The sequence below is a fragment of the Pundamilia nyererei genome, unplaced genomic scaffold (genome assembly GCF_000239375.1).
Source record: "Pundamilia nyererei isolate P.nyererei 1_Seehausen unplaced genomic scaffold, PunNye1.0 scaffold00371, whole genome shotgun sequence".
Taxonomy (NCBI): Eukaryota; Metazoa; Chordata; class Actinopteri; order Cichliformes; family Cichlidae; genus Pundamilia; species Pundamilia nyererei.
Genome location: NW_005187772.1, coordinates 273,801 through 284,795, shown reverse-complemented (window position 1 = coordinate 284,795; position 10,995 = coordinate 273,801). Strand labels below are relative to the sequence as shown.

Genomic DNA, 10,995 nt, shown 5'->3' with positions numbered 1-10,995 from the left:
ATAGATAGATAGATAGATAGATAGATAGATAGATAGATAGATATAAATCCACAGACCAGGCCCTACTACTTTTCTTTTTGCTGTTTATTAATAAACATATGTTCATATGTTACAGTCACAGTTTTGAAGGGACATTTAACCTGACTTGAAATTGTTTTTGTACCTTGTTATTTATATTACACTTTTCCTTTAACTATAAACTTCACACAGTTACACTGAGGGTTTGATAATTATATATTTTGTCTTTGTGTATGTTTAATGAAATCCTTACTGCTGACACTTTGAACAAACTCACTATTGTGCAGTCAAACATTGTTTAAACCATAGTCCTGCTTCACTGAATAATGACGATAAATAATAAAGAGAAAGAACATGGTTTGTCTACACACCTTTCTGAGATTTACATCTGAGAGTTTTGCCCTGGGAGCTTTTAAGTTTGACTCAGAGTCTCTGTCTTTATTACATTTCCTCCTTTATTTGGCTTTCTAAACAACATGACATTGATTTGCATTTATACTAGAATAACGTAATAGGTGTAGAGAACATCTCACTCACCTCCTCTTGCATGAGTCCACTGGAAAATCAGGACCATCAAAAACACGACACATTTGATCCCAGCCAGCATCCTGCTCATTTTCATGCTACACTACCTGAGTGTTCAAACAGAGTGAACAGCGATGGTGAAATCTGACCCAGCTGGTTCTGTTGCTTACGCCAGCGTAGCGTGTTCACTGTGAAAAACAACACACCCTTCATCTAAATACATTTTTGTGACATACTAATGGAAAGTTAATCAACAACTGCTCACAGTGTTCATGTAATTAAACTGTTCAAAGAGGTCGGCTGCCCAAAAAATGGTTGGGTGAATAAGAATAAAAAGAACCACAAAAAAGGAAATGTTTCTATAACATTTCACAGACACTGTCTAAGGCTTGGCGAGTGTTTGGCAGAATGTCATTCATATTGGCGTTGCTGTTAGCCTTGGCCTGGGTTCTCCTGACCAGGTGCTGAAGAGGTAAAGCTATAGAAATGCCCTTTTCGGTATAATGTGGAGCACGTTACTGACTCAGTATAATGTCTAACCTGTAGGATAAAAATCCCATGTTAGATTCCCCTGGTCTGACTGCAGTGCTGTAAAGCAGACACTGTATACTAAGCAAGGTCATTTCTGCAGGTGTGATACAGGAGGAAGAGAATTCCCTCTGAGGTTGTTTTACTCTTTCATAGAAAATATTCAGGCCATGATTTAGATGTCATGTTGTACTGTAAGATTATTTTTCTCAATATGTAAAAAAGTGTCACTTCAGCACCCCCTGCTGGAGAGAAAAGGTAACAGCGTTTTATTGTTAGACATTATTAATTTTTAAAAATGAACTAAAACTCAAGAAAATAAACCAGTAAGCAGTGAAGAAGAATAATCCATTTAAATGCTTTTCATACTTTTCTATTTTGAAGCATCACAGAAATCTGATGTCAACTGAAATGCTGTGCTCAAACGAAACCAACATTTCTCCCGTGGAGATCTTCAGAACATCAGTGGATTTACCCTGTTCAGCTCCATAAATACATGGTTTTAATTTGAACCACTAAACTTTACATTTCAGCTATAATAAATTAGCTGAAGAAAAACAACAACAATCATTATTATTGTTGTTGTTGTGTCTAACTGTATTAAATACCTCTGAATAGCATTCAGTCCAAATAGCTCTATATCAAAGAAGGGAGGATGGTAATTAATTACAACAGAACTGTGTCACATTTAATTTTACTTATTTTTGGCTTAAAATGCTAATTAGTACTAAGACCATAATTACTGCCTACATAGCCTGCTCCCACACTCCAGGGGGAGCCAGAGAACACGGAAATAATGAAACGAAAGCATTATGAGAAACGATGTAAAGAAAGACATGTAAAGAAAAACTGTAGAGCTGGTTGTACAACAAGAACTGCTGCCTGATGTTTGACACCTAGTTTTCTAAGGAACATGTAGCTCTCGCTACGCAAGTATGCAGGAATGTTTCCGCCTTCGTGCCCACGCCGACTGAACAGAGAGGTTTCCTGGTTTGTTTTTCTTAGATGTAAACCACATAACTGTGAAGAGATCATTGCAATTACAGTTTTCCCCAATTGTTTACACACATTTTCTAAAAGCATGCCTCATATTGTCATATTGCAAGAGTTGCAACTGCAACTACTAGCCTACAGTAACAGTAGGGTTGGGTTGGACTCCTTATCCTGCTTCCCTCGTTGTCATTCCATGAACAAGGACATGGTGTGCAATAGTTGCCTGAATTTCATCAGTAATGACTTCTCTTGGTCGTCCTCCCCCCTCAAACGGACTTTTATCCTGTTCAGTTGGTCTGATTAAATCATTAGAAACACGCGTGTTCAATTGTTCGTTGCTGTGTGTAAAAGATGACAACTGTTATTCAAGTGTTAAATGTGTTTATTGACTGAGCATGTGTTTAAGGTTTTGAAAAAAAGAGTATGAGTTTTGCAGATTGTGCCTAAGACCCTGAACAGTGTTTAAGGTTTGGACAAAAGAAGATTTTATTCAACTACTAAGTTTAGGCCACTGAGAATTTGGTTTAGAGAATGAAGTTTAGTCTTTTCGGAAGTCAGTAATGCCTCACTCACCTCTTCTTATCCACTAGGAAGTAACAAAGCTCATCTAATTTAACCTGCCTTCACCTAGATGTTTGAATAACTTTGGTCGGACAAGCTTTAAAAAAGTTAAAGATCTATAGTTATCTCTTACAGTTTGAAAAATCTTAACTAATCTTCATCACAGCTGTGTTAGTATAAGAAGGTTCTAATATAATCAGTGGTGTTCAAAAAAGTAAAGGCCACTGATAGGAAGCCTGTAACCTACATGAGGTCCTAAATCTCTCTAAATTAATTGTTTTTAATTGTTCTAAACTGCTGTAGTTCCTCCCTTGGTCCAATAAACTACATTTTGGAGTAAGTCTGTCTTTGTGTGTGTGTCTTCCTGCAGGAACTGCAGAAACCATCTTCAGCTACTAAACATGGACTGAAAAAAATTTTTCTTAATATATTTTAGTCAAGTTGTTTATTTATTTAAGTTTCTTATGCATTATATACACACACATACACACAAAACATTCATTTTCGAGATGGCAGCATTTGAAAAGACACAAAGAAACCTACGAGTTACTAGTTGCTGCTCCTGTTGTGGAAGTTTCCATTTAATAAAGCCTGCAGACAAACGGTGGGTGGTAGCTAACATCCTTTAATCAAAAAAAGATCAAAAAGCCAAGCTTGGTGAGAGAAGCCATCGCTGGGGCAGACGGTCAGCAGTGTCTCTCCCTGAGCCCAGCATGGCCCTGGGTTAAATACCTCCTACAGGAACAAAAAGCAGGACATGGCTGCTTCAGACCATCGGCCTTTCCCCCAAAGAAAGGTTCACACTCCCTTGCTACCTCTCACAGTCGTTGAAGAGACAAAAGACTCTTTCTGTGGAGTTGTCTGCTTCCACCAACAATCACCCGGCTGTTCAATGGCATGAATGTGTGAGACATTGAGCCATATTAAAACCCAGTGGCACCAAGGCATTATACAGTAAAATAATACATGCATAAAAGAAATTCCTCTACACTCCTCAGGTCTTTCTCTCACCCACCTTTTATTTTTAGCTGCCCTCCGAGACACAGCAGGTGAGATCCTGTCCTGGTGACAGTGTATTTTTACTACAATACAGTACAAATCCACCTTAAGATGTTCTGCGTGGTTCTTCCAGCAGCTTGACGGTCCCCCCTCTGTGTTTATTAAATGCCAGATGACTCAAACAACAGCTGTAAACTTGATCATCTCTGAAGTTTGAAATGATGTCTGCTGCACTTAAATTAAACGGTCCCTCATCTCAGCCCATTCAGGACTGAAAATAGTTGGTAGCTGTAAACACTGTGCAGGATGTCAGTTTCAGACATTTACATTTATATTAAACTGCATAAAACAAATCAATCATATGTAAACACAAATAACAAGAAAAAAAAAAGTATCTCTCACATCATCTAAAACTGTCTGCAGTGCTTAATGTTATTTTTTCGTTCCACAGTAGAAGAACATGTTGAAAAGCTACCAGCTAGTAGCTAAACTCAAGTTTATCAGCAGTTTTTGACAAACAAATCAAAGCTGCCTCTGTGACTGAGACTCTTCTTTTTTGCAACATTCTTCTTTGTGCTGCACAACCAAAAATCAAAGGTCCAGAAGGAGGCATATCAAAATATTTAGGTTATGACCAAGAATCAGCATAGACAAAAACAGAATTAAAAAAAAAAAAGTGTCCTTGCTCCTCAGTGCACGTATGAGTAACTAAGTAACTCATTTGAATGTCGTTTTCAGCAGGTTTTTCACTTATGAAAGTTTTTGCTTTACTGAGCAGAGATCCAGCACTCAGGAGGGTTCAGTGCAGGGCTGAAGCAGAGCTGCTGGGGTCTGCTTGGGGTCTGCCAGATGTTCCGTGGCAGAGCTTCTATTCAGCTCCACCTTAAGTTCAGTGTCACTGTCAAAAAGATGAAAAGAGACCATTTGGAAACATGTCATCATTATGAATAATAAAAAAACATATACAGTCAAAAAAAAAAATCACCACATCAATCTGAATGTGCTTCATCTGATTTTCTGTTTTCATGTCATGGATGTTGTTGCTTAAGTCTGACTCACTACTAAATCATTTTGACTCGACAGCAGTTTAATTTCATTCATTATAGACATCTGGTTTTATCTCCATGACCATAACACTGTTTTCAAACAAGTCATTTTTTATTTAGTGTAGTTCAAACAAGATTTACTCACGTATGTGTTTTGTTGGTGTTGCTCTGAGGTATCGACTTTAGAAAAAAAAAAAAACATAATCAGTATAAATAACATGAACAAAATGAACTGCAAAGTGAAGGGAGAAAGTTATTTACCTTTCTGCGCTTATACAGCACGAAGCCTACTGCTGCTACTGCCCCTGTAATCACAATGGCTGCAATCACTCCTGCTACAGTAGCTCCTGAATTACCTGAAACAGAAGAAACAGAATCACTTAAAATGTCTTTTGGCTCAAACCTCATCATGGCTCTGAATGGGATAAGCACCCAGTCCCTCTATATCATCATTATTATTATTATTATTTTTGCTTTATCATCAGAATGTGGTTTAATTAGAATAATATTATTAGAATATAATGAAATCAGAGTTTTTGTTTAACTGCATAAAACTTGATAAAAACGTGTAAATAACACTAAACTTGATTATTAACCGATTAAGGTCTAAACTGTATGTGAGAACGCTGCATTGCACATGTATGTTAAAGAAAATTGACCCCGTAACACAAATTGTGGTCATAAATATTTTGTACTTTGTAGTTGTGAGTTTTGTAACCTTGTAAACCAAAATATCTGACAATTTTATGTCTGTGCATCTATAGATGAGAATTTGTGTTTGTAAAAATAATTACACAAGTTACAAATTGTTTTTTGTTGAGGTCTGGTTACAGATACAAAGCAAAAAACTACGTTTAAAACTGTAAAAAACTGTAACTTGTGTTTTACAAACACACACAAATTCTCATCAGTACTCAGTACACATTTGATTTACAAGTTCAAAATATTTATGAGCACAATTTGAGCCCATATGTAACACCGATCATATCATGTATCACACTCATACATCATATTTGATAGATGAGATTTTATGAGTTTTCGAGAGTTCAGAGAGATTTTTTTTCCTGATAAAACCGACTAAATTACACAAAAAAAATCAAGATGTAGCCAAAATTATACAATTAATTAATTAATTTTTTAAAATTCCAATTACAAACAATGTGAATTTATTATTCATCTATTTTGTGAATCATGGTTTGCAGAGTTAAAATTGATTTCAACACTGTGTGGATTTCCTTCTTGTATGACAAAACATTATCTGATGTCATTTTAGGATTAAGGTGAATTTAACATACAGTACATCATATTACAACATTATTGTCTTCACTGCTTACTTTGTTTAGATGAGGTGGAGGGCCAAGTTACACTCCTCTTGCTACGGCGAGTGCTGATGGTGCAGCTGAAGGTCAGATCAGTGTCGCTGTCTGAAGGTGTCACAGAGCTATTGATGTTGTACAGGTGTTGCTCAGTCTCCTGCATCCTGGTGTTGCACTTGCTGTTCACATTGGATGGAGGACTGGTGGACCAGGTGAGCTCAGGCTCAGGGTAGATCCCCTCTGAGCAACAGGTGAGTGTGTTTCCTTCCCGCTGAATGTCAACTTCATGGACTGGAGCTGCAGAAAAAAAGAAAAAGAAAGACCGAGTTTATGTTCACATATCTTTATGGGTTCCTTTTTTTTAGCATTTATAAAGCAAGTACAGTGAAAAAGCTGAAAAGGAGAAATATAGTCAAGTGTTACCAGTGCTCGATTTTTCTACACCGAATGATGTATTTTAACTGAACTTTTTATGAGCAGGACATCTTTGTCATTAAATCAAGTGTTTCATCAAAAGACTAATTGTAGTGTTTTTCTTTATTCTCATACATTTTCTGGACTGCATCAGTAGCTGCATTTTCTTTGCAGGTCTTTTACTTGCAGATAAATCTAGTTTTTACAGTCAATACATACATGCATGGTACATGATATTGGTTTTTATTTATATTTTAACTAGAGCTATTTCTGCAAAAAATATATGAATATAAGTAGAAACATTTATACATACACTTGGAGAAAATGATAAAGATTAAAAACATGCATTTCTTTAAAATGAATGCATTGTGTGTCACGTACCATCCATTTTTAAATTGATAAATGATTCTTTGATTCCATTTTCAGTGCTGGTGTAGCACTTGTATCTCCCTTCATCCTGAACCTCCACCTTTGTCAGCAGGAGTGAGGCGTTTCCTGAGGAGATCTGGTCGCTGAACAGTGACGTCCTGCCTCTGAAGCGCTGGTTCTGCAGTCCAAGCTGGTCTTTGCCTTCATAGAATGAATGAACAAAACGGTTTCCTGCTGATTGCTGGAACCAGTGGATGACTGCAGTGGCTCCCTCAGAGCTGCATGGCAGCATGCAGGTCTCCATGAAAATGCAGGACACATCGGTATCTGCAACAACAGCAAGAGACACGTGATCATAAAGTAAGATCTGCAACTCAAAACATTTTTAGATGCTTTAGAGTGAAAATTTGGGTTGTTAAGTAATGTTTTATTGAGAGTGGGATAAGCAAATGCATGTATAGAATTAAATGTCAAACCTAGTAGTCCCCCAGAAATAATATAACCCTTCCTCCACCACCAAATGACTCTGAGCTGACAGGACTACAGCCGTAGTACAGACTACTACTGACCCTGAAAACAATCTTACTATGCCACGTCGACTGGTTTCAATCCCTCATTTGATAATTTCTGAATTATACAAGCCATTGATTGGGGACTCCTTTCTCCTCCCAGCTTGTGTCTTTTTTTCCCCATTAGCTCAGATTTAGTGGGAGGGACAAAGATACAAAGATGGAGTCAAAGAGAAATGTGCAGTGAATGTGCATCACAGGTGAAGACGATCATGGACGAACCAAAGCAAGAAGCAAAAGACAACTATCAAAGTAAAACAGGAAATAGGAAAAGAAAATACTTAAAGGAGGCTCGGATGGATGAATGAGACAACATTCAAGGAAAACTCAGACGGACATTAGAAGGACTTCAGACAAAACTGAGAGCAACACCAGAGACAACTAAAAATCAAGACAGAAGCTGAAAACAGAAAAGTATCTAAAACTAAAAATCATCAGGAGCCCAATAAATTTAAACATGAAAATACAGTAAATTACAAAGCAAGAATTGTAAACTGCAGACTGAAGACTTTCCCTGTACCACAGGCTAATGTCTCTGCTCTTTCCAGCTGACTCCAGAAAAACAGTAACTTGGTTTCAGTTAAACAGGTTCTCCAACAATCTTTTAGAGTTCTTAAGAACAGATTTAATTTACAGCAGTGATGCCAAAGTCAGCGCATCATTTTAAATGTGTATGTAGTTTGGTTTCTCTGTATAACCATTTTAGTTATTTTACCAAGTGACCTTTGACCTGATTTATTAAAAATATGAGACGTGTGATAATGTTTTTAGAGTGAGGCATGTAAAGGCAGGGATGTTTTTGTTTGTTTCCTTGTTGGCAGAAGGTTTCGTGTTGAGCCGACACATGGAAACATTGCTTTGTTGTGTTGTCCAAAACTGATCTTAGAAAGATTGTGTCCCTGTGACTCCAGAGGAAAACATCTGTCATGACTGACTCATGTGGCTCTGAGTGAGGCACAGGGACCAAGACCAGCAACCTTAAAATGTGGATCCCAAAGATCGAGCACCATAAATTCTGTCATTTCACAGTTCCCATAGGGAATGATTCACAATCATTACTACTGGTTCAAATTCATTGTTTAAATATAAGGAGGATGAGAACATGTGTTCATTTCTAAACTTACTGATGTCTCTATTTGAAAAAAATAAAACTTAGACTTCATTTTTAATCTCCATTTTCTACTGAAAAGCCCATCGATAACTAATTTAATTTCTTTTTGTAACAATAACAGCAAAAATGTAAAGGACGCTCATTTCGAGCCAGAACTCTGAACTTCGATCTAATTAAAGGAACTGTTATTAAAAGATGTTTCTGTAAGAGAGCGTATTCCTCCCTCGACAGACCCAACACCACAGTTTGGATAATGTTTTTTGACTTCTCTAGCGCCTTTAACACAATCCAGTTGAGAGAGAAGTTGGAGGCTATGCAGATGGAGGCTCCACTGGATCAGCAACTACCTGATAGGCAGACCACAGTTTGTGAGGCTGCAGAGTTGTGTGTCAGAGAGTCTGAACAGGAACATAGCAGCACCCCAGGGAACTATTCTGTCCCCTTTCCTCTTTACCATCTATACATTCGACTTCAAGTACATCACATAAACTTGTGATTAACCTCCAGAAATCCAAAGATGACATGAACATTATTGGAAGTGTGGAGATGGGAAGGGAAGAGGAGTACAGAGGACTGATTGGTCACTTTGTGAGGTGGTGTAACGTGAACCACCTGCAGCTGAATGTGACCAAAACAAAGGAGCTGGTGGTGGACTTTGGCAGAAACAGATCCTGATGTTGAAATAGTCACATCCTGTAAGCATCTGGGAGTTCAACTGGATCACAAGCTGGAGTGGTCTGCCAACACGGACGCTGCCTACAAAAAGGGACTGAGCCGGCTTTGCTTTCTACTATGGTAAATGGCCTGTATTTGTGTAGTGCTTTTTCTAGTCCCTAAGGACCCCAAAGCGCTTTACACATCCAGTCATCCACCCATTCACACACTGGTGATGGCCACAGCCACCCTGGGGCGCACTGACAGAGGCGAGGCTGCCGGACACTGGCGCCACCGGAGCAGTTTCAGCAACAGGTTCCTTTAACCTCGCTGTCTGAGGGAACGTTGCAGGAGGTCTTTCCTTTCTGCTGCCATCAAACTCTTTAAATCATTCACGTGGGTCAGATCCACACATGTGGACCAGAATAATCCCACCTCAATGCACCCTGTCACTTTTGGACACCACGACACACATACTTGTCCTTTTATGTTAATATACATGTATATTTATACCTATATTCATCTATTTATCTTTATATTTATTTATCATTACTCTATGAGTGTTTGTTGTTTATTGTATATTTGCTGCTATGACAACTGATTTTCCCTCTGGGATTCATAAAGTTTCTCTGATTCTGAAGTGTGACAGCCAGCCCTGATCTACTGTATATTCTCTATTTTCCTGTCACCAGCAGGTTTTAGATGTAGATACAAACTGATTGTTTAAACCACATTCCCATTTCACTGAGAGTGATAATATTTAATAATAAAGGAAAATAAATCACAAACATTATTTGTCATGATCCTGCTCTGTGACCCAACGTTTTGAGTTTATCATTGGCTATTGTGTTGGCAATTGTATTTTCTGCTTAGTTTGTTCCTATTCTTGTCATTTAGATTGCCGAGATTTAGTCTTATTTCATGTTTGTTTCTATTATATTATTCTCGGGCTGTGTTCTCAGTTCTGCTGCCTTGTCGACTGCTGCCTCAGCACAAATAAAGGTTCATTTTCTATTTCTAAGTTCTGTCTTGGAGACATTTGTTGGTTTCTGGTTATGACACTTCTGCCTCTCCTCACACATTCAGCTTTTTTTGGAGTTTCTCTCGTTGCACTTCCTGGTATTTGTTTTCTCGAGTAGTTTTTTCAGATTAAAACCAGGTAACTTCTGTTTACACTGGAGTAAGGTAGTGTGTGTAGTAAATGGCTAACTCACCTCCTCTGGTTAAAGTCCACGTAAATGTCAGGAGCACCAGAAACAGAAACACTGCGCACTTGATCCCAGCCATGATCCTGTTGTTTTATCCGTTTGCAGGCGCATTAATGTTGAAGGATCTCAAACTCACCCAGCCTGTCTGTCAGGTAGTTCATATTAACGCACTGAGAATGAGGAAAACGCTAATCAAACTTCGCCTGAATGTTCAAGGTCAGCACGGAGACACGCCTTACAATAATTAATATTAACAGTTTGTAACTTCACCTGCACTAACGTGCAGAAGAGGCATCTGCTGATCAACGGCAAACCGAGTTTCCGAGTTACAAACAATAAGAAAAACATTTAGAGACGAGTCCCTCTCTGTAGAGTACTGCGCACAAATTACTTTCGTTTTTATTGAGGGTTGTACTTTGTATCATATGACAAGCCGCACTACCACGTGACTGATTCAGGAAATGATTGCAGTAATCCAGAGTGAAATTTCACCCGTATGGAAACATTTTCAGCTGATGTCACCTAATAAAATATGCACATAGTTATAAATGAGTATTAATAGTATTTATATAATTAATATAAAAAACGTGGCAAGACATTTATCCCTTGTTCTAGTTTCTTTCTTCTAATTTCCGGTATATTTAAAGGTGAAGTGTTGTTTTAGCTCAACAGTAACACCTGATC

The 10,995-nt window shown here is 38.0% G+C and overlaps 1 protein-coding gene across 1 annotated transcript; it reads right to left on the bottom strand.

Annotated features, from left to right (window-relative positions):
• Positions 1-3,624: 3,624 nt before the first annotated feature.
• On the bottom strand, positions 3,625-10,703 carry LOC102205692 (CD276 antigen-like). Its single transcript, XM_005752665.1, has 6 exons — positions 10,318-10,703; positions 6,782-7,096; positions 6,005-6,283; positions 4,932-5,026; positions 4,816-4,850; positions 3,625-4,522 (listed from the first exon to the last, which is right to left on the bottom strand). Exons 1-6 carry the CDS (start codon positions 10,388-10,390, stop codon positions 4,414-4,416), a joined length of 906 nt encoding a protein of 301 aa, XP_005752722.1. The 5' UTR covers positions 10,391-10,703; the 3' UTR covers positions 3,625-4,413.
• Positions 10,704-10,995: the final 292 nt, after the last annotated feature.

Coding starts and splice junctions, on each gene's coding strand:
- LOC102205692 (XM_005752665.1), bottom strand. CDS start 10,390: ATGGCTGGGATCAAGTGCGCAGTGTTTCTGTTTCTGGTGCTCCTGACA. Junction 7,097..10,317: donor GTGGACTTTAACCAGAGGAG/GTGAGTTAGCCA, acceptor CTGTTGTTGCAG/ATACCGATGTGTCCTGCATT. Junction 4,851..4,931: donor TGCTGTATAAGCGCAGAAAG/GTAAATAACTTT, acceptor TTTTTTCTAAAG/TCGATACCTCAGAGCAACAC.